Source organism: Triturus cristatus, chromosome 2_1 (genome assembly GCF_964204655.1).
Source record: "Triturus cristatus chromosome 2_1, aTriCri1.1, whole genome shotgun sequence".
NCBI classification, from domain to species: Eukaryota; Metazoa; Chordata; class Amphibia; order Caudata; family Salamandridae; genus Triturus; species Triturus cristatus.
This window is the reverse complement of record NC_140581.1, coordinates 1,126,792,946-1,126,817,540: the sequence shown is the minus strand read 5'-3', so window position 1 is coordinate 1,126,817,540 and position 24,595 is coordinate 1,126,792,946. Positions and strand designations below refer to the sequence as shown.

The following is a 24,595-nucleotide window of genomic DNA, read 5'->3' as shown; positions in this document are numbered from 1 at the left end:
AATGTGTTCTTCAGCCAGCGAGCATCTCGTTCAAGCTGTGGTCCTGGGGTGCCTTGACATGTAGTCAGCTGGGTTTTCCACTTTCCCTGGCTTGTGGACGATGGTATATGTGTATTCTTGAAGCCGAATGTCCCAGTGCTCAATCCACAGGGTCATTTTCGCTCTGGGGTTTCCAAGTATTGTTATGAGAGCTTGATGGTCCGTAATTAGATTGAAGTGCTTCCGATAGATAAAAATGTGGAAATGCTCCCATGTCCAAACAACTGCCAGGCTTTCTTTCTCTGGCCGTGAGTATGCGTTCTCAGTGTCTGTTAGGCTGCGGCTGCAATACACTATGATGTGTCATTGATCGTTGTCATCTTCATGTTGAGCCAGGATGACTCCAATCCCTACTGGGCTGGCATCTACGGTGATTTCAGTTTTCCTGTGAGGATTGAAGTATGCTAGGTTGATGGCAGAATCTACGGCTGTCTTGATTTTTTTGAATGCCTGCTCGTATTTTGTTGACTATCGAACCGCTTGACCTTGTTTCGTGAGTTCACACAGCGGATGGCTAACGGTGACGTAATCCTTTATGTATTGGGCGCAATACCTGGCCATGCCGAGAAAAGATCGTAGGTCACTGGCATTTTGTGGGCAAGTGGTATCAGCTAGGGCAGTCAACTTTTCAGGGTCGGATCTCATTCCTTCGCCGTAGAGGGATGTGGCTGTTGAATTTCAGCGTAGATTTGTAGAACTCACATTTGTCTTGATTAAGTGTGATGTTGGCATCTGGGAGAGCATGGCACACACGATCCAGAGCTTTGTCATGTTCCTTGAAGGTGTCACCGAACACCAGGATGTCATCACTGTAGTTGAAAGAGTTGGGAATTGTAGGAAGCTGGCTCTGTACACACTATACCAAAGTGAGGTATAGTGTACACAGAGTCCAGTGGAACCCAAAAGGTAGCCAGAGGTAAAAGTAGATAGAACCTTACTCTCTATTTGGGGTAGTGTGGTCAGCAATGAATTCACACACTCAACAACTGAACTTCAGACCAATTGTTTTTGTATAAAAATATTCTTTTAGTTATTTTATTTCCTAGAACCAAGCAAGCCTGGCACAGGTAAGTGATAAGTACTTTGCAGTAAATATACAGTTTGTAACACAGTTTGGATTGTAATTGTAAATGCAATTTGTTTGACTTACAGTATTGTTTCAGAGAAATGCGATGCCTTGTAAATACAGTACATATACTTTTATAGGATTTTCAGTAAGATTACAGGTAGGTTACTTTTGAGACTACTTTTCTAACACAGAATAGTATACCTGGATACTACTCCGGGACATTTCCTGTAAACAGGTAAGTAAAATCGTTTCTGGTAGTACAATATTAAAGAATTTCTTTAGGTTTTCAAACTCCACACTTAGAAACTTTTCCAAGAAAAACAGTCAATGTTAATCTAAGGAGGAAAATAGTGTTATAGGTTTTAAGGCAAGATTTTGGCAGTGGGAGTTGAGGTTCTGGGGGCAGACTCAGGGTCCCCTAGGGTCAGGGATGCACTCTTGTTACATCCTCAGCGGCACTAGGGTGGCCGGGTGCAGAGTGCTGAGGCCCAATGTTATCCAATGGGGATAGTGGGAATCCGGTTGGTGGTTGCTGACAAGCATGCCACTTGGTTGTGGGATCCAAGCTCCTAGACTTGAGCTCAGGGCAAATGGGGACACAAAGTAGCACCAAGGGTGCACCCTAAGTGGCACAAGGGCGGCCGGGTGCAGGGTGCTGTTTCGACCTTCGGGCGCCCTGTTGTTTGCAATGGGGAACCTCTGGTTTGCAAAGGCACTGCAGGCTTGGGGATGAAGGCCTTCTGGGATGTACGGTAAGTTGGGAAGTTGGGGATTGGTTAGGCACCATCGGTTTGGCCACCCAAGGCCGTGGGGTGTCGGGTGCAGGGTTGCCTTTTAGGGTCAGATCTTCTTCCTAGCCCCTGGTTGCGGTTGGGGCGACCTTCCGGATTTAGGCTGCAGGTGTCAGCTGGAGTTTTGAGGCAGGTCAGGGGTCAACGGATCTCAGGTTAGCATAACCGGGGGGATCTTCTCTTGGTGTTTGCCCACTCAAGCTCGGTCCGTGGACACCGGTTGCATGTGGTGCGGATTCGTGGTGTTCGGCCGGAGCCAGAGGTTGGAGATGAACAAATCCGGTGTTCACGGGAGACACAGTCTTTGTGGTTGTCAGCAGGCAAGTCCTCCGGGGTTTTCGAGGTTGCTGGCGGCAGGACACACCGGGATTTCGCAGTAGCAGGTTTGAGATGGAGACAGGCTGGTAGTGCTGGGGGCAAGTTAGTGGGCGTCTTCCTCTTGTTAGCTTCAGCATGACTGTTCGCTCCTTTTTAGGTCGAGCCTAGAACAGCACATGCGCTGTTGCTCGACATTTAGTATACGGGTTTTCAAAGGGCTGCCAGACCTCAGTGGCCTAACGCTTGCGTTCACGTGAGCGTGCACGCGCGCAGCCGCCAATCACTGCTGCGCGCGCACCACTCGCGTGCTTAACACACAGCACGTCCCATCCTCACAATCGTGATCACTTTCACTTTGTTCGCGATTGCAATTACTTTCCTTTGCCGATCGGACCGTTACTTTTACGGCCGCGCGGCCAATGCTTGTTGCTTTTGTCCTCGGTTGTAAGAGGAGCGGTTGTTGAGTGCAGTGTCTTCTGGCTTCATGTTTGGTAGGTTCATCTATTGCTTGTACCCTACGTTTGTGAAGTGGGTGCCAAGTCTCCTCGTCCGATCGAAGGACATAGAGAACAATATGTACTTTATCTAATTTAGTGTAGCATAATTTTATTGTTAAATGAGGAACGCAAGCATTACTTAAGTTTTGGGTGTACGCGCTTCATCGTTGTGCATCCAAGTCTACCTGCTCCTTTATCAAACTTTCTTGTAAATAGTTTATTCATTTGTAGCTCGAGACTGACAGATAGGACAGCAATGCAGAGCAGCGAGTGGTGCGACTGAACTAATGCAGACCATTTGCTCAATGCGTGTTCTCATTTACAGGCCTCCTGCTGTTTCTTATTCCCTCCCGACCCTGTTTCTTATTCCCTCCCACCCGTCCTCGTTTCTTATTCCCTCCTACGGTCCCTGTTTCTTATTCCCTCCCTCCCACCCTCTTGTCCCTGTTTCTTATTCCCTCCCTCCCACCCTCTTGTCCCTGTTTCTTATTCCCTCCCTCCCACCCTCTTGTCCCTGTTTCCTATTCCCTCCCACCCGTCCTCTTTTCTTATTCCCTCCAGTTGTCCCGTCCCCGTTTCTTATTCCCTACCCTCACCCATTTTCCTGTCCTTGTTTATTTTCCACTCCCACCCTCCTGTCCCTGTTTCTTATTCCTTGTCCCCATTTCTTACCTCCCCTCCCACCCGGTAACCACCCCACCGATTGCCAAAGCCAATAGCTCACCCCTGGCTGAGACCTATTGACTTTGCCATTGCTTTTTCGATTCCCTTCTTCCTATATCCTCTTTCTTTACTTCCCTCACCTTAATCCACGGTCTAGTATGCCCCCCACCCCCCTCACATTTCTCCTTTTTGTCTGATTAGCCACTTTTTTCTATTTCCTTATTTTCCTCTTTTTCAAGTCTGTTTCTGCTAATGTCCCTAGGTTATTACTAAGAACGCACATAGTCCTTTCTTAGTGAGAGCATCTTGTTCTTATCTTGTAGTTTCTTCTGGTCTGAGGAAGCAAGATTCAGGGGTGCCCATAAGTACTAGATTTAGGGGCGTTACAGGTAGGTAAAAAGGGTGGGACCAATGGGTCCCTTCCCTGGGGTGGGTACACCCCCGATTATGCCACCCTCCAGTGGGAGGGAGGCATAAGACATTCCCTGGTTGGCTGAGTGCCCCCACCTGCAAGATGGCGGGGACTGAGAGTTGTGCTTCACCTCGCCTTCCCCACCTGAGAGTTGGAGTTGGCAGAGGTGGGCACACCTCTCTTCCTCACTTGTTTTTCCCACCGATTCTCCCGCCCAAAGTGGGTTCAGAATCAGTAGGGACCAGTTGCTGAAAGCAGCCAGTGGCCTGGGGAAGCTCACAAAGGCAACAAGCCTTTGAAGCTTTCCCTTCGTGAACCCTGCCCATCCTGGGGGAGGAGGCTTGGCACCTAGTCCCATGATGTGCATTTTTCAGGCCCCCAAGAGAAGCAGGCTCTCATCCCAGTGGTCCAGAAACATGTCTGGTGGTGGCAGCTGAAAGCAGCCACTCAGCCTGAACACTAGTGGTAGGTTAGTTGTCAGGGTGCATCTCTAAAATGCCCTCTGTGTGCATCTTTCATTAAATCCCACACTGGCATCAGTGTGGGTTTAATGTGCTGAGAAGTTTGATACCAAACTTCTCAGTTTTCAGTATAGCCATTATGGTGATGTGGAGTTCGTAATGACAAACTCCCAGTACCATATGCTCTTAATGGCAGCACTGCACTTACAACATCTAAGAATGGACTTAGACACTGTAGGGGTAAAGGGCTCATGCACCTGTGCCCTCACCACTGGTATAGTGCACCCAGCTAGAGGGGTGACTGATCTATGCCAGGGCAGTGGGTTGTAGGCATGGCACACAGGGATGTGTGGCACGTCGACTCTTCACTTTGCAGGCTGCGTGTTTTAGTGCAGAACAAAGACAGTGTGTGAGTGTGAAGGTACAGGACCTCTAAGGGTGGCACAATAAGTGCTGCAGCCTTTAGAGGCCTTCTCTGGTCACAGTACCCTGGGTACCTGTGGTACCATTTACCAGGGGCTGACGTGTGGCCAGAGATGCCAATTGTGTTTAGGCTGCAATGCAGGTTTAGGGAAAGAACCTAGGCCCTTGATAACTGATTATCAGGAGCCCAGGGCACACTCAGTCAAAGCACATCAGCAATTCAGCAAAAAGTGGGGGCAACTATGCAGAAAGAGGGCACTTTCTCACAGGTATGTGATGAATGACTCGCCTTATTGCTTCTTGTAATATTTCTGCGGCTGATGAAATACCAAAGTTAAGACGTTTGTTTCAGGAGATGCCTTGAAGAGTTGAGAATGTGGTGATATAGTGGGAGTTCTCGTGAAGTTCGAGCTGGTGGTAGCCTTTGTTTAGATCCAATTTGGAAAAGACTTCCACCCATTTAGCTGAGTGATCATGTCGCTAATGTGAGGTCCCGGATGTTGTTCTCATTCTATGGTTGTATTTGACCTAACCGCTAGGGCGGTCCACCTCGAATCTGGGAAACCGGGTTCGAGTCTCGGCAATGACGCTGACCATCATGTGATTCTGGAAAAATCACGTAATCTCCCCATGCCTAACAAAAATGAATGTGTCCTCATGGAACGCAACTCTGATACCCGATACCGGGTCAAGTTTGCGCTATATAAAACTCAGTAATAAACAAATAAATAAATATTTGGGGCTCTCATGTCTACTCAGTGGCACACCTTGTTAGGTGACCCCCGTTTGGGTACTACCACCACTAGAGACACCCACGGAGTTGGTCCAGTTGCCCTCTCGATGAAGTCGGCTCACAATAGGTCTTGTAACTCTTCATCCACAGCTTGCTGAAGGTGAAACGGCACTTTCCGGTGATGTTGAGCCACTGGTTGGACTTGTTTGTTGATTTGTAGTCGGACCTTAAAGTCTGCTAATTTTCCAAGTCTGGTGAATAGTTTTGGAAACTTGCTGATATCTGGTGTGTCATCCACTTTGCATAGTATCTCTACAAGTTTCAGGTGTTCCATGGCAGGTAAACTGAGAAGGCAGTCAGGGTTCTTCTATGACACGGATTTGGGCGTGGATTGTTCTGTCCTCATATGTCAAGGATGTGTGAAATTTTCCTAGGCACGGTAGGGGTTCTTTGGACATCCATGTGTAGATGTGCACAGCAGCCTTCTGCAGTTTAGGTTTTGGGTTCATTTTCCTGTATTTAGTAGTGCATATGTAGTTGAGGGATGCGCCTGTGTCTTGTACGAATTTTGCTGCATGGTTTCACATTTGAATGTGTAGCCTTGTATATTTCTTTAATTTCTCTGGGTCTGCCACCATTCACACATATTCATCACTGTCTTGAGAGATAGGGGTGAAGCATGAGGATTCCCTTGATGACGAGTGTCGAGATCGGTATGTGAGATGAGACCGTGTTCTAGATCTTGACGAGCTGGTTAACCGTGCTCCCCTGTCGCGTACTGCTTTTGCATGGTGGCGAGGTCCATGCCACAGGGCAGGGCAGGGGCCTTTATGCGGGGATTCTTGTCAGCTCTTCAATGTCGTCTAGCGAGTAGTGTTTTTTCAGCAAGTGGTGGCGTAGTGATTCTGACTGGCATCCTTCTATGATTCTTAGACGGAGGGCATCTTCCGCGTTAAAGTTTTTAAATTCTCAGTAAAGGGCTAGGCTTTTGAGGCGAGTGATGAAGTCACCCATCGATTCATCCTTTTCCTGTGAGGCTAGATTGAAGGTGTAGCGTTCCTAGTCTAAGTTACGTTTGTGGAGGAATTTTCTGATTAATGCATCTCTCAATTCAATTCTTTCTTTATTTGTCCTTCCGAAGACAGGTCATAAAAGATACACCATATTAAAAACATCATATAAAATCATACACATCTCAACAAATAAAAAACTCATTTTCCATTTAAAAAGAGTACAACAGGAAGCAAATACAGTTATTTTTCTCAGAACTAAAGTGACAATGCAAAGTTGTTGGGTTCATAAGTAGCAGCAGATATTATCTAATAGTGCAAAAAACAACAGCAGCAAATAAATATATTTTCCACACTGTATTGTGTTTTTCTTTTTTAGTTTATAACCATTTTTTTAAAATAGCAATGCGCCATAACTCTTAGCACCTAAATTCTTATTGGAATTGTCGCAATAATATATGTATCTATACATGCACAACCAACTCATTGTTTAAATCACTACATTGTGGATTATGTAATTATTTTTTGTGTTGGCAGGATCTTTGAGCAAGTTAGCCCCTGCACAAGTTTAAAAAAGCCTTTTAAGTGATTCCTACTCAAGAATTATTTTGCTTATTTGGCCTTAATTACACATGTTCCTATGTAATATAGGGTGTCCCATGTCTGATTCTGATGATAGTGCTCCTGCTGGGCATAAAACCATTTTAGTCCACATGAACAAAAGATTTCACCACCTTAGCAAGGCGAGTGGCCATGATTTTAGACAAAGATGTTAGATTCTATATTTATTAAAGATAGGGCCTCATGTAGGTAGCCCAATACCGGTCGGTAACGGCCGATTTTCGGTAATTATACCGTTGCCGACCGGTATTTAGGCTTTTGCAATGTAGGGGGCACATTACAGGATTCAGTAATTTACCGAATCGGTAAAATTACCGAATCGGTAAAATTACCGAATCGGTAATTTTACCGATTCGGTAAATACCGAATCCTGTAATGATATGTAGGGGGAGTGTGTGGGTGCCGTGTGGAGTCGGTATTTACCACCAACTAATAGTTGGTGGTAAATGAAGAATGGCTCTGTAAATGCATTTTCAAGCGCTTAGAAGTGTGCAATGTGGCAGACATACATGCCCTTAGGGCATGTATGTGTGCCACATGTGCACACATGCAGGAATCAGGGGTGCAACAGGGTGTCAATGTGACACCCTGCCACACTTGATTGTGTTCGCCCCATTACCGAATCGGTATTTACCGATTCGGTAATGAGGCATACCTTCCCATTGATTCAATCAATGGGAAGGTATGCCTCATTACCGAATCAGTAAATACCGATTCGGTAATTACCGAATTTCTACGAATCGGTAATTTTTACCGCAGGAATACCTACATAGCATTTACCACTTCATAAATACCGAATCGGTATGATTCGGTATTTATGAAGTGGTAAATGCCAGGCCACCTACATAAGGCCCATAGCACGTTAGGAGGCACCCTTCACAGGAGGTTTGACGGTTTAAAAATGACAGTTATGATTGTTGTTCATAGGTCGTAAGGCAGCAATTGTTTATCGAAGGAATCATCATACAGTGAAAGTAGGTGAGGGGTAAGTAGAGAGGAGTGTCTCTTAAAAAACTCCAATGGAAATACATCGGTGCCAGGGGTTTTACCTGAGGGCATTGATGTGACAGCTTATTTCTTCTACGCTGCGTAGATGGGGAGATATAGTTCAGCTCTTTTCCCTATCAGGAGGGTTCGTACAGGAAGGCAACACATAATGGGGTCATCACTCTCCGGGGTGGCGGCCGGCTAGTGAGCATGCAAATCACTGTGATATGAGTAAGCTATCCTGTTTTAGGTTTAAACCTAAAATAAATTGCCAAAACCCACAGAAAGGGAAACAGCCAGCATCAATGTAACATATAAACACTGATAAACACCTGCACAATCCCAAATTAAAATGCCATTCAAAGAAAATAAAGTGAGAGATTATTGATTTCTGAGGGAACCAAGACAATGTAATCTTGTCATAAAAGGTAGCAGCAAGAAAGATTGGTCTAAGATTATTCTGCTTGAGGTTTGTTCTTTAATAGTGTCATTAAAATATAGTTCTTCTTCTTTTTGTTTCCTCCATGTAGGAAAGAAGCCTTTTTGACATGGGCACCAACACTTTTTGCTAGGTAACTGATGTGATTTTGACTGGAAGTGCACTGGATTCCTGCTAACCAGGTCCGCAGTGCCAGAGCTCTTTCCCAAAACTGTACAATCTTTTCCCCAATAGGCAAAACCTTTAGCACCCTTTGTAAGTCCATAGTAAATGCCACCCCTGGTACCTAGGGCCTGAGATACTAAAGAGGGTTCCTAATGGTAACAGCACGAATTATGCCACCATAAGGTACGCCTCACCAGGCACATGCACGGCTGCTTTGCTGGCTGTGTGTCTTGGTGCAGACAAAAGTGAAAACACGACATTTCACACATCTCTGTGTGCCATGTCCCCTAACACTGCCTGTAATAATTGTAAGTCATCCCTACGGCAGGCCTGACAGCCCTAAGGCAAGGCAAGGTCTCTGTGTGCCCTCATTTGCTGAAACTGCCCAGGAAGAAGGTTGTGATGCCCAAAACGCATCTGCAGGATATTCTAGAAGGACTGGGTCCATGTTTGTGGTGCTTGCTTTTAATCCACTTTCAAGTGACCTGCGAGTGCAATCTCACCAAAGTGGCAACTCTGTTTGAATTTTTAGTGGTCTGCCCGGGCAACGCGATCACACCACCATGATACCTGAGTGGGTCTGCAGCAGCTTACTTGGGCAGCATTTTGCGGACCAGGAGGGGCTGTGTAAGATGCGAGAGCGACTCTGTGAGACATTCAGTGGTGCCTTTTGAGAACTGGAGAAAAAGCGCTTGAAGGCAGCGACCCACATGGGGAGAATGGACTACCAGTCCCATAATTCATTGGGAAAACTCATCGGTGTAATTAGCCAATAAAGATAAGGGAATGTACTGGCTGGTCTCCGTGTGCCGTCATTTGCTGAAACTGCCCAGGAAGAAGGACGTAATGCCCAAAATACATCGGCAGGATATTCCAGAAGGACTGGGTCCATGTTTGTGGCGCTTGCTTTTAATCAGATTTCAACCGACCTGCGAGTGCGATCTCACCATAGGATAAACTCTGTGTTTGAATATGAATATATATATATATATATCACAGCAACCACTTCCAGCACTTCCTTTCGGTGAACATGGAAGACAAGGACCCACTCGGAAGCTTGCAATGACAGGTGAGTTTATTTTTCCTTTCACTCACTCCTCACATGACGCGTTTCGGGCATCAAGTGCCCTTTATCACATAATGAGACAGCGGTACGTCATTATTCTCTATACCTTCTTTTTTTCTCTCTTTGTTACACCACGTGATAATAGATAGTGACAAAAAACTCGTGGTATGAGGCTTTTTTCTATGTATCAATACATAACTTCAGCTTTTGTATAAGTCTATGGTATTTACACACAGTTGTAAATTGTATAAATTGACATATGGTACCCAAGCGGTATTAACAACATCTTCTGTGCAAATCACGCAAAGTTTATATATGTATATATATATATATATATATATATATATATATGCCACAAGGAATCGCCTCACCAACCGCACGGCATCTAAGTGCAAGAGACGAACACGGACCCAGAGTGAGTGCTTAGTGGTTTTTATTAAATCAAAAACCCAATAGCTGCCATGACGCGTTTCGGCCTTCCAGAGGCCTTGATCACATGACGCTGTCTCGTGAAGCCAGAGCTTTTAAAGTGCAAGTGCAAAGGTTGATCATGACATCATCACAATAGACATAGAAAACATAATGTGTAAAATACATCTGTGCAAATGCGCAAACAATTGTATGCATTAATTCATCTTGTAATACATATTCCAATTAATTCTAAAGCCACAAATGAAAGTCAAATACTTTTTAAAAGCATGTGCACTGGCCAAGGAAATTTAAAATTGAATGACTAATGAGACATTTTGTGCAGCAAAAATCGATCTAATGAATCGATCTATAAATTATAGCTTATATCGGTTTCACCAAAGAACTCCCTGGTTAACCAATGCCTGCACAACAAAGGCAAAAAATAATAATAACTGGATCAATCCGGTTATACTCAATCATAATCTTGCCTCATATCCATCAAGTCATAGGAAAAACAATTTGAAAACCAATGCATATGAGAGAATGCACAAGGAGATGGTCTGATCAATATAAAAGAATACAAAATTGTTCCGTGTGAAAGTGCTAACTAGTGTAGAGGAGGAGACATAAAAGAAAAGAAAGAACGACAAATTTGTAGAATATATGACAGCCAGATGGATAAAACTGTCATAATAATCTGTATACTCAGGAGGGAAAACAAAATTGAATACAAGTTGAAAACTGCAGAAGAACATATTGAAAATGGGTAACCCAGAGTACGTCAGTGAAAGACAGCAAACAAGAGCTATTACAGCCAGGTATGAAAGTCCTCACTCGAATTCAACCCGTTAGGTGCCTTCGAGTCTAGCTCAAGGATATATCTAGTCTCCAATCTCCTAAGCATTGCTTCCCTGTCACCACCACGCCTAAGTGGAGGTATCGTATCGATGACAAAGTAGCTAAGGTTCTCTAGGTTACTGTTGTGCTTTTCACCAAAATGCCTGGCTACTGGGTAAGAAGCATCATGATTAATGATGGCTCTCATGTGCTGGAGTATACGTTTGTGTGCCTGCAATTTGGTACTCCCAACATATTGCAGGCCACACGTGCACTCCAGCACATACACTGCAAAATCGGTCTTGCAAGTGAGTTTTTTAGATATTTTACAGGGAGTGCAGGAAAAAGGAGAGATGTAATTGGACGTACTTTTGCCCAATGTACAAGCCTTGCAAGTGGAGCATTTAATGAAGCCCTTGCTGGCCTGCAGCCAATTACTTGCATTACTCTTGAGCTCCGGACTGCTCTTGACCAGCATGTTACTCATAGAACGCGCCTTGCGAAAAGTGATGGCAGGATTCTTCGCTATACTATTGCCAATCACAGGGTCTAGTTGGATCAATGACCAGTTTTTCTTTATAATTTTACGCAAGTTGTTGTGCTGGCGACTGTAGGTTACAATCAGTCTAGATGTGTCATCCTGGGCAGGAGCTGGACTGGGGATGCTCTCATGGCTCGAACCTATAGTGTTGATACCTAGGATTTGATCCCTGACTAGAGCCCTAGTCCGGGATATTGCCTTATCAAGAATGGTTGGGGAGTATCCCCTGGCAAGAAACCTAAGCTTGCTATGTTCCTGGGCAACCCTACAGTGTTCATCTGTGCTACAGATCCGTTTTATGCGCAGCATCTCCCCATAGGGGACAAATGAAAGTCAAATACTTTTTAAAAGCATGTGCACTGGCCAAGGAAATTTAAAATTGAATGACTAATGAGACATTTTGTGCAGCAAAAATCGATCTAATGAATCGATCTATAAATTATAGCTTATATCGGTTTCACCAAAGAACTCCCTGGTTAACCAATGCCTGCACAACAAAGGCAAAAAATAATAATAACTGGATATATACACATACACACACACATACATACCTAAACCATGCGGGCATAGCAATAATCGTAGAATCCAATCCACGCACTATTTAGGATTTCTCAGAATCCGCATCATATGTAAGCTGGGTTGAGGCTAATAAGTCAGTGTTTGAACCCTTGACTATTATTCAGATGGTATCTTCCTCAGGACAGAGAAAGTAGCAACTTAAATGAAGATAGCGGAACTGCCAATGTCTACTCATAAATAATGTAAATAACATAAAGTCAGTAGATGAGGTGCATCATAATACAGCTCACCTGTCTAAAGACATACATCAAATGAAATAAAGGTCTATGACTAGGAACCCAAATAGCCTGAAAAATAAAAAATAATAGTAAGGATGAGAGATGCAGAGAAGAGGGTTAGAGTCAAGGCAAAAATTCATTTGCCGGAAAGAGCCTATGCAAATGGGTTCAACAGACTGTGACTCTGAAAGGCAACATGCTCAAATTTAGTGGAATTCCAAAACATCTTCCTGCCTCGGCCCCTTCACTCACTTTCACTGTCGCATCACGGTTTTATGGTCCTGATGAAGTGCCACGGATCTTTCTGACCAGTGAGGTGCGAAACATGTTGACCTTTTAGTTACTTGGGCACATTGCGCCTGTTGGAGTAACGCACAACCTTTGGGGTCTTTTATCCTGACAAGGGTACCTTCACATTAAATGTATCTACCCCTGGTATCCCTTAGGCACTTTTAACTTTTCACACACCCTCTCACTTTCCACATAGGACTCCACACCCACACTCATCTGACGGCTGTTCAATCAAAAGATCTTCACCAAAGTGACCCTTCGGGGGACTGGAGGGCATTGCAGCGCCGGCCCGACGAGGAGCAAATGCCCAATGATGAAGCATGACACCCTTCGGGGTGTGTGAGGGCAACAAGAGACAAGACGTGCTTGCCTCTTACTAGTGGGCTCTAGACCTCAGACTCTCCTCTTACCATTTCTTTTCTTTTCTTCTCCTCCTTGGTTGTAGCTGACTTGCAGCACCTCCACCTCTGGAACAGTTACCCCTGATTTGGTATCATGTTTCAGTGTTGCCCACTTTCTCCATTTTTTTCACCCTTGAGATGGAGCCACTCGCAGAGCTAATAGTAGTGGATGCTCGCTTCCAGGGTTCTAGGTGGGGAAATACGAAGATATAATCTCTTTTTATGCAGACAACATGATTCTCTATGTACAAAAAATGAACAACAGAAGTGCTGCTAGACAACATGGCTAAAAGACATTCATATTTACTTGGCCAATAGCTCAAGCATTGCCGAGACCTAGTGGCTTTGCTAATTCTTGTTATCTGTTGGTGCACTGACAACACCAATGCTATTCTGTGCTCTCTATATACAAGCATGCTGTAAGTTTGGCATCATGGTCCTCATTAAAGAGCTTATCTGTGTCTGTCAGTTAGTAAACAAACATAATACTCAAGTAGTTAGTCACCTTAGACTCATCCATATCCATAAGAATATGTATTGGATCGAAATGTGGCAACACTTCTTTCCATTCCTATAGAATGCAAACTGTTGGCCTCGCAGCTAGGCCAGGTTTTTGACTGACTGGTATTGATTTGTATTGTAAATTGATTTCCAAGTTGCAGCATGTATCAAGTAAAACATACATAAAAGTCTACTCTCCAGCACATTTCTCTCTATTCTGATTGCTTTCTCCTCCCCATGCAATTGCCAATCATTGATTAAAGCTTATGATGGGGCAGAGTAAAAATAAGAAGTAGATTATCCTCCCAGTCCAAGTAGTGAGAGCAGATACCATCACATTCCATTTGTAAGTCAGAAAATGCCAGACGGGCTCCTCTCATCAGAAGTGGAAATTAATGTGGAAATTGTTTAATTATGCTTGCAGTTGAAGTACGAGGCATGGTTAGGTCCATCCATGAAGTGTGTGCCATATAGTTGAGAATTCTAGAGCCAACTGATAATATAATGAGCAGAATAACATACCTGTCAGAAAACAAATATTTTCAACTACATTTGCTTGGTTACACTAAGAATGGCTGTCTCTTCCTGAATGCTCTAAAATGTTAAACTATTATTTGATCAATGTGTGTGTGCAATAAATGAAATTTTCTAACATGTTGCTTTTCTACAGGTTGTAAAACTGTTACTGGAAAAGGGACAGCTACCTGTTGGCAGAGTCCATGCTCCTGTGACTCCAAAGTGCACTCCTCCAACCCAGCCCTTACAGAGTGGTCTACAAGATAAGCTTACAAAGACAACAAGTTCCAAAGAATACTGTTTTGCCCCAGACGGTTAGATATCTAATTGTGGAACATTTTAAATGTGTCAAATGTTTTTTATAGCACTCAAGCATAATGCAGCCAATATTTGTATAAAGGCACCCCCTCTGAAAAGAGGAACATGTGCATTTCTTTTTTAATAGATTCATATGTTTTGATAGTTATATTTTGTTGTATCATTCTGTTAAATATTCACTTTTCCGTATTCAACCTTCTAATGTTGGTTTTATGACATTGCAACAGTTTTCCCTGGTTGCATTTTGTGAGTCAACCTTGGGATAAACTCCATATGATGTTCCCTTTAAATTCACAATGCACCTGAATCAATTTTTTAATAATTATTTCCTTCAGTTTGGCCATTATTTTTTTAACCAAGGGATTAGTTCCACATTAATTTAATCCTTGTTTTTATTGAGTTCTCTCTGGTCTTATTTTTTGTGTCTTGCTGATGACCTTTTGAACTCCCCCAAGGATTAAAACCCTGGCAACTTTGTATGTGTGAAGATGTGTCAATCAAGTATGAAACTCAAAAAACAGTTCTCATATGCTTTCTAATTACCTTTCAATCATATCTCTTTATTGTGGGATTGTTCTTACTTTGTTAATTGTGTACTTTGTCATATCGCAAGCACTGGGCACTTTATTGCTATTCTATTGGTTTTTGTTATCCCTGCTTGATCATGATTGTTTGTATTTATTACATTTATTACAATTCCTACTAATGGACTGCTGTGTCTATCCTTTTTATTCAGATTTGATGACTCAACAGTGGTTATAAAATTGATGATTTTTTCAAATGAATCCTAAGTGGATTCAATGTTTTCTATTATATTGGATGTCCTTGTTCTTTGGGGTATATTGAGCTGCCTTAGTTTCATATGCATAGAAGGAGTACAGGTCGTGAGGACAGTACAAGCAAAATGCAGTTGTGAAACACAGCCGCTGATATTTATTGAAACATCAGAGCCATTCGTCTAACGATCGCCAACATGCTTCAAGTTGTAGACCACGAGAATAACACCTAACCAATTTTTAATTTGATGTTTTGTACTAAAGAGTAGCAGTCTCAAAGACCAAATGCGAGGAACTGCTTCAGGCTCTCAAATACATTTATGAGGAGAATTAGAAAGTAACATTTTAAAAGGAATAAGAAGGATATAACAGGATGATCCCCGTGGCTATTTTGTTTGGTTATTCAGACAGGCCATTCCCAGCCTGTCTGATTGGGACATGGATTGTCAAGTTCCGAGGGCCCATCAATTTCCATTTCGTCGATCGCAACATCCTAACACCATCAACAAGCCTAGGACAATTCAAATAGGTGTGGGTAACTTTATTGTTCACCAGTTCCTCTGTCATGCAGCATGCCCTAGGAAACCAGGTGAAGTTGGTAACATTAGGTTCTTTATACAGTCTGACGTTTGCTTAGAAACAGTAACTCGGTGCTGGCAGCTCCGGAGTATGATTCCTCGTTTCCAGGCCCTGGGGCCCCAGGTCTTCCTGCAGGAGCCTGCTAAGCTTAAGATCATCTACAAGCAGCAGGTTTTCTTCTCCAAATATGATGCTCAGAGTGTTTGATATAAATGTTTAAATGTTTTGGTATGAGCAAATTATTTAAAACATTATCTGCGTATAAGGTGAGCATATTAACCAGGAATGTCTATGGCCTACATTCCTCTTCTAAAATTGAGAAGTTCTGGCAAGAGATACGAATTATGGGGAACAACCTTTACAACGCAACTGTTACAACGCACTACACTTACAACGCATTTTTTACAACGCATAATCCATTACAACGCACTACACTTACAACGCATGACACTACAACGCATTTTTAAAAACTACCTTGACAACGCATACCATTACAACGCCTACCATTACAACGCATAATATTACACTACACTATCCAACACTTACCCTACTGTTGCACCCCCTGGAGTTAGAATAATAATTTTTACCCCTATACTATCCAACACTTACCCTACTGTTGCACCCCCTGGAGTTAGAATAGTAATTTTTACCCCTATACTATCCAACACTTACCCTACTGTTGCACCCCCTGGAGTTAGAATAGTAATTTTTACCCCTATACTATCCAACACTTACCCTACTGTTGCACCCCCTGGAGTTAGAATAGTAATTTTTACCCCTATACTATCCAACACTTACCCTACTGTTGCACCCCCTGGAGTTAGAATAGCAATTTTTACCCCTATACTATCCAACACTTACCCTACTGTTGCACCCCCTGGAGTTAGAATAGCAATTTTTACCCCTATACTATCCACCACTTACCCTACTGTTGCACCCCCTGGAGTTAGAATAGTAATTTTTACCCCTATACTATCCAACACTTACCCTACTGTTGCACCCCCTGGAGTTAGAATAGCAATTTTTACCCCTATACTATCCAACACTTACCCTACAGTTGCACCTCCTGGAGTTAGAATAGCAATTTTTACCTCTATACTATCCAACACTTACCCTACTGTTGCACCCCCTGGAGTTAGAATAGTAATTTTTACCCCTATACTATCCAACACTTACCCTACTGTTGCACCCCCTGGAGTTAGAATAGTAATTTTTACCCCTATACTATCCAACACTTACCCTACTGTTGCACCCCCTGGAGTTAGATTAGTAATTTTTACACCTATACTATCCAACATTTACCCTACTGTTGCACCCCCTGGAGTTAGAAAAGTAATTTTTACCCCTATACTATCTAATACTTACCTTAAATGCAATTTAATATTATGCGTTGTAATGGTATGCGTTGTAAAGGTAGTTTTTAAAAATGCGTTGTAGTGTCATGCGTTGTAAGTGTAGTGCGTTGTAATGGATTATGCGTTGTAAAAAATGCGTTGTAAGTGCATGCGTTGTAAAAGTGTGCGTTGTAACGTCATACATCCACGAATTATGAACCCATCACTGATCTGTCTTCAGGAAACTCACTTGATGCCGATGGAGGCACGGAGGATGGAGGATGTAAGATACCAGATAATGGGCACATCTGTGCATGGCAAGCTTACAAGAGGGACAGCAGTATTACCAAGTTAGTGCCTCATGGATATGCTTAAAGCTAAAAAGAGACAGGATGGGTTGTTAAGTCATTGCCAATCTAAGATCAGACCAGTTGTAACTAACAATATGTTGGATGTAAGGCGCTAATGAGGATCACCCTACTCCTGTTCAGCAGATTCTGGTAGGGTAAGCCATGTGGGGAAATCCCATAATTATATGTGGGGACTTAAATGTGACCAACCTGTCTGTTCCCATGCATACTTTCAGATCACTGCTGGCTAGGTTTGATATCTCAGGGGACGTTGATGCTTGTAGGCAGTGGGGCTAAAAGGTGGACTTTTGATTGCTCATTGCTAACTGACAGTGGCTATTGCGAGCAAATTAGGGAGACCTTGACTAATTTCTTTCGGGGCCCTCTGCACATCATCTCTGACCTGGCACCATATGTACAAGAATACCATGCCATTGATGGAAAGGACGCCCTTTCAATACTGCCCCCTATGTCATTCTAACTTTCTCTGGATGGACCACCATCAAGTCCAGAATCCATGCCTTTCCACTGTGGACGATTTCACCACATTCTTTGGTACAGGCACAAGTGAAGGTGGGCCCATCTGAGGATGCAGAGACAGGAGTCTGATGACACCCCAACATCTTCAAAGAACGCTATGTCGAGTAAGAAGCTGATCCCTCAGAGCTGAGCTAGTCCTATCCAGTTCAGAGAAGAGTTCACCACCATCCCAACCCCCCCCCAACGATTCTTATGTAGAACAGCAACAAGAACCCCCAATCTTCACCATCACAGAAGAATTTATCCCGGAGTATGGTCGGCTCATATGCATAAACCCAAAGCCACGCAGCACTCCACTGGGGTTCGGGCATCAATCCCAGAGTCACAACAGGTGCCGTGCCTTTGGGACATTGTCTGCACCAACCAAATGCTTCAGAGCTTACAGTGCTCATCTCTCTGCCCCAAAGATCCCGCATAAGCCTTGGGTCATTCTGGAATGCACAGTATTCTCATCTCCGCCATTACAGTCGGCACCAGTAATAAAGACGCCTTAAGCACAGAAGCCCACTTCGGTACCTAACACAGCTTCCACCCTGAAGGCACCTTCAACACTGAAGACACAGTAGGGGGGCGTGGCCTTATGCAGATGGAGTGAGCAGCTCATTTCGGAGTTCCTCGCGACTGGCCCTACCTGACAACATCCTGACCCTGTGGGGGACCCAATCTGGGACTGAATGCAGGTGGGAAGGGCACATACACTCTCAAGGTTCCTTTCCCTCCATATAGCCCCGAAATAATACCAGAAAGCTGACACAGGTGACGGCCCAGGATCCAAGATGGTGGGGCTGTGGGGCACTGGCTATGCCTAGAAGAGACAACTAGTGCACCCCAGAGACCTGCGATGAGACGATGGCTTACCCTGAGCTAAATCTATCCGATTGGTAAACGCGGCGCTGAGGCTCAGAAGGTAGCTGAGAGAGATTTCCAGGATTGCCCTTGGTCCAAAGGAGGATGGGAGCTGCAACCCAAAGCTGACTTGTGTTGGCCGCGAATCGCGACACTGAGATGGCCGCTGGGGAGGATCGATCAGACTGGCCCTGGCCTGAAAGAGGATGAAAGCAGTGGAGGTGATCACCAAGTGCCCGGGGGCGACTCCGGCCCCTGGCGGTCTGAGCTGCCACAGTTGCCGGCCTGCGGCTGCCCTGCCCCCTACGGAGCAGAGAACGGTCGACGGCTGTTGCCGCAAGTTGGGGCTGCAGTCACTGACTGAAACCGACACACAGGCTCAAGAGAGGATGAGGATTGCAGGCCTGCGCCGACCCTCGACCAGAGGTCTGACCATAACACCGCTGGCTTTGAAGACAGGTCGGAGAGAGGGGAGCTTATTGCGGGATGGGGTTGGCGGGGCCCTCCTGATCTACTGCAGCACGGAGCGGGGAGGTCCCCAGCCTGCAAAGAGGCTCATGACTGAACTGAACTGCCCCACCATATTGATACTGTCCCATCGCCTTCTGTAGCAGATAGAACAGAGGAGGGGAGCCACCTGGCTGCGGAGCTGCGGGCCCACACCCCCTGCGCGGAGAAGACATTGGGGCTTCTCAGCCCTGCGTAGGCGAACAGAGCACCCGCTCGGCTACTACCCTGGAGGGGGAGCACTAAGGGCCTCAAGCGGCCTACTACCCCTAGAACCAAGGTCTAGAGCTGAAGAAGCCCTAGAGCTGATAAGATGCCATTAGCTTCCGCCAAAACTGAGAGTGCTGACACAAGATCAACGCACAGCGTTCGAGGGGAGCGAGAAGTGTGGACCTGAGCCATCAGTGTCGGGGGGGGGGTGATCATTCCAGACTTGGGCCCCGGGATGAGTCGGGCCTGTGCTGGAGCTAGGATGGGGCGCTAGTGGCAGGGCCACGCTTCCGGTGCCCTCCAGGCCAGCAAAACAAAATGAGCAAAGAACGCCTCCTGACAAAAGCTGCTGCTGCCTACTACGGTTACATAGTTGGCCAGCACCGGCGAGAGCAAACCCGAGGAGTGCCCTGAGGCTACTTTGGACGTGGAGATGGGCGGCATCGCACATATAATGAGGGGACATCCCGACCCAGAGGCACCTAGAACCTTGAACAGACTATAAGCGGACTTCCAATATCAAACATAGAGGCCTTAAGGCGCAGGGCAGGACAAGCCCCTCGCCATTTAAACGAGAAGTGGATATAAAGCACAACGTGGTTGATACATACGAGGGTGCTCACCCGAAGCCAAACCCTTGAAGACAATGGGCAAGCCTTCCAAACGGAAAGACCTAGATCAGCCTGCGACAACCACACCTGGAACCACAGAAGCAACTGCGCCAGCGATGGCGGAGACAGACGCTGCACCCCAACTCCAAGATATGCTCCATGCTATCACGGCCTCCAGGGAGGCCCTGGAACTTAAAATCAATACCATTGCTACTGAGTTCAGCCTGTTGAAAGATGACCATAGAAAATTGGCAGTGAAAGTGGTCGGCAATGACGCACCCTAACGGACATCTCCCCAACTGTTGCTGTGATGAAAAAACAGCTGAACTCCATGGAATCCAAAGTGCGAACGCCGAAAGCAAGGACAGAAGATGCCGACCATTCGGGTTATAGGTCTCCCAGAGAACATTGAAGGAGCAAACGCTGTTCAATATCTAGAGCAATGGTTGCATACCAGCGTGGCCCTGAGGGCTGCTCTGCTTTCCTTGCCATTGAGAGAGCCCAGAGAAACACTTATATGGATCAGAGCTGGGGTTCCATTCCAACTCAGAGAGGTCATGATTGACGCTGAGGGTAGATATGTGGTGGAAAACGGCTGATTAGATGGTAGAGAGATAGCTCTGGTGAGTAAATACGCTTCTAACACAGATCAGGGTGCCTTTGCGCAGATGTCCCGACGCTTGGCTCCATGGCTTACAAGGACGACATTAATAGGAGGCAATATTACCTGCGTCTCCAAAGTCTTACTAGATCGATCCCACCCTCCCTTACCAAACTCCCAGACAGCCCGTATGGCCTAAATGTTCTCAGACTGCCAACAACAATGGGGCCGAATAGACTCCTGGAGGTGCCAGCACCCACTAGGCTGATTAATGGGATTGAATACTTATCCCGCACAATCTCGGATCTTAATTCAGTGTTACTATGACTGCGATGGACACACCCAAAACCTTCAATACCTGTATGGAAACTTAAGCCTGAATCACTGGAGGACCAGGTCCAGCCCCCAGGTTGAATGGGACGCATTTACAACTGTGATACGAGAATATTTTATCGCTGAGTCCAAAGGAATTGGAGGGACCCCATTAAGAGACATAGAAAATGCTGAGTAGCGCCTAAGAGACATATGAACTACATGACCTGGATACTCTGAGTTTTAGTGTGAGCTCCTAGTAGCAAAAGAGGAGGTGGCAACACAGATAGAGAGGCTCCAATGCTTTGATTACTGGAAATATAGTGACAAGACTCATGCTGAACTAGATAAATCGGGTGCATTACTAGCATGGCTGGCCAATCCTGAGAAGCGAGGCTCACCCATTTTAGAACTAGAGGACGGAGGGGGTTCCAGAGCATGTGCACCAGAAAAGATCAACAACATACTCGTGGGTTACTACTCAGCCCTGTATGCAAGCCCCGCTGCCCAAGACCTACAAGAAGCACAAACATTATTAGCTGACCTCCAGATCCCGCGGATCACGGAGGAAGAGACAGACGTCCTGGGAGGGGACATAACTGCCCCTGAGATAATAGCCACTATTAAACAAATGGCACGCAATAAAACACCCGGCACAGATGGGCTCCCCGCAGTGTTCTACTCTACATATTCTGCAGAGTTAGTCCCTTACTTAGTGACACTCTTGAAGCAGCGAACAAAACAGGCTTCCTACCAGACACTAACGTGAGGCTATTATAGTCCATGTTCTAAAACCAAATAAACTGGCCCACGACAAATCAGCATACTGTCCATTATCAATGCTAAACATTGACTATAAAATCCCAAGCCGAATACTCGCCACCCACCTTCTGCCTTTTATGACCACCCTAGTGCATAAAGACCAAGCTGGGTTCATACCATCTCACAGTACGGCCGGAAATATCAGGCGCCTACTATATGTCTTGGAGGCGAACAGAGAGGGTCAAGTAACTGCGATGGTTTTAGCGATTGACATAGAAAAAGTTTTGATAGGCTTTAACGGTCTTACCTATACGATTTTATGGTACATATGGGACTAGGAGAGGGATTTATTAAATGGACTAAATGCCTGTATACCAGACCCCCAGCTCAGGTGCTGACCGGGAGAACTATATTGCACAGGTGATCAGTGGAGCGCGGCATGAGACGGAGATGTCCGCTCTCTCCCTCTGCTTTTCGCCCTTGCCATGGAGTCCCTTGCGATCGCAGCTAGAATGGAGAATTATTCCAGAGGGCTATACGTGGGGACTGCCTGCCACCACATAGCACTCTATGCTGATGACCTGTTGCTGTTCTGGGAGGGGAGAGAGGGAGACTTGGTAGGAGCCCATGGCCTGCTGGAAAGGTTCAGCTCCATGTCGGGGCTCAAGGGGATCTGGGAAAAATGCTGACCGTTCGCTCCCCAGGGGACCTCGCAAGGTCACGATGGGAGCCTAACTGCTTACTGTACCTAGGAGTTCACATTTACCACACCAGGCCATATATTTAGGAAGGCAACATAGGAAGAGCCCTCCGAGGGCTGAGGGCATCCATGGACTTCTGGAGAACCCTGCCGCTCTCGGTGGATGGTAGAATTGCAGTCCTTAAAATGATAGTGCTTCCCCACCTATTGTATTATTTTAATTCACTCCCCCTATGGATCCCTGCAAGCTTTTTCAGAGATCTTAACTCCCAAGTTTGGACGTTCATCTGGAGCTCGGAACAAAGTAGGATTGCTCTTGCGACAATATAGCGACCAATAAAAGTGGGCGGGCTGGCTTCCCCAGACTTCGAGTCCTACTACATAGCAGCCCAGCTACAATGGCTGGTGTGATGTATCGCTCTGGCAGGCCAACAAGCAGAGACCCCTGAGCTGACTACACCCTCGTTGGGTGACCTACTAAGAGTTTTTCTCTGGGTGAATACACCATCCCAAAATGTTCCCCAGGAGTTCAAGGTACAGGCCAAATGCTGGCGCTGAGTGTTGCAAAGAAGGGTGATAAGGGCACCGTATTCAGCTGATATCCCGTTAGATATGCTGAAGGCTGTTCCGCATGGATGCAGCTAGCAAGACTTAGAGATATTGATAGAATCTGGGGTGACCAAACTGGGCGACCTTTACAAAGACAATGAACTGCTGCCATTCGAAGAGTTTTGAATGGAGTTTGGGCTGCCCCGTACACAGCACCATCACAGCAGCAATCCGCAAACATTGGCGGACAGGATTTACAGAGCAACCACCACAACGGAGCTGTTACTATATTACCCTGTCGGCAGGAACCATTAAAGCAATATCCTGCCTGTACAGAGAGCTTCATACGGACAGACTGCGCCCGCTTGAGGCACTCCACCTCTAATGGGAAGAGGACTTGGACACACCAATCCCAATGAAGGACTGGGACAATATGTGAGCTAGAATACCCAAGATCTCTAGAAATTTACGATTCAAGCTGATAAATTACTACATTCTTCACAGAGCCTAACTGACACATTAGCGTATTCACAGATATTTCCAAACGGAAGGGGTAGCCTGCCCATGCTGGGGCGAAGTAAGAGGACTTTTATGCACATGTTCTGGACTTGCACTCAGCTGCGAGGATAATGGGAGGGAGCAGTGCAAACAATGAGTGAAGTAGTCAATAGAGAAGTCCCCTGCTCTCCGGCACGCTGTCTTTTATGATACTTCTCACATACAGACAAAACAAAAGCCACAAGTAGATTCCAAGACCTAGCGTATGTATTAGCGAGACGTGAGATAACTAGGAACTGTAAAACCACAAGATGCCCCAATCTGACCACCTGGAGAAAGGAACTCCTGAAATGGGCAGGATGTGAGGAGCGAACACTGATGAGGGACGCTAAAAGAGTTTTGACCCTTGTACATGACCCAGAGCATCCAGAGATAGAGGCAAAGGAGGAGGAGGGGGCGGACTCATAGAGTACACCCCCGAGGCATGTATGACAGGTTAGATAGATAGTACAGACTGATACGCTACCCCATACTACAGCACCCTACGATTAGGCACACCCAAACTGTTTCCTACGAAGGCGTCACTGCAACCAAGACACAAGCTTTTATGTTGGTGACTCGCAGGAGGGGGGTAGTTAGATAGTTGGGGTTATAGATCCAATATTTGCTGTGACTCTGGTATACTCAGATATGTGGCTCTCTGTTGATATGATGAATGAGCACATAATGAACAATATGTGGTAAACTGTTGAATTGCTATACTGTCTTTTTAAAAAGCATAAATAAAATATGTTTAAAAAAAAAAAAAGCAATGAAGACAAATTGGATGCCTAAAACTCAGTCGAGGGCCAGCTCCGAAGATTCAGAGCAATCTATTCTGCAACACCTGCAGGACGAGTTAGATGCTCGCTTGAAGCGTCTGTTCATTCACTTACAGTTGAACAAAATCTCTACAAATCTTCTGCAGAAGCCACAGGAGACTCTTGCAAGGAAGAGGAAATTGACTTTTGAGGATCAAATTGTTTAAAGCCTCCTTCACCTCGAAGCACAAGAGACTTAAGGACAAGGGCACTAAACTCCTCCCTCCTCAACCTTGTGCACCGCCTCCTCCGT

At 45.3% G+C, this 24,595-nt stretch overlaps 1 protein-coding gene across 8 annotated transcripts in view; it reads left to right on the top strand.

Moving 5' to 3' along the window:
• PTPN13 (protein tyrosine phosphatase non-receptor type 13) overlaps positions 1–24,595 on the top strand; it is an 830,096-nt gene that overhangs the window by 564,483 nt on the left and 241,018 nt on the right. For all 8 annotated transcript variants that reach the window (XM_085636547.1, XM_085636545.1, XM_085636546.1 and 5 more), the window contains one exon: positions 14,144–14,303. In XM_085636547.1, the coding sequence (XP_085492673.1) occupies positions 14,144–14,303 (160 nt within the window). The remainder of the gene's footprint in view (positions 1–14,143; positions 14,304–24,595) is intronic.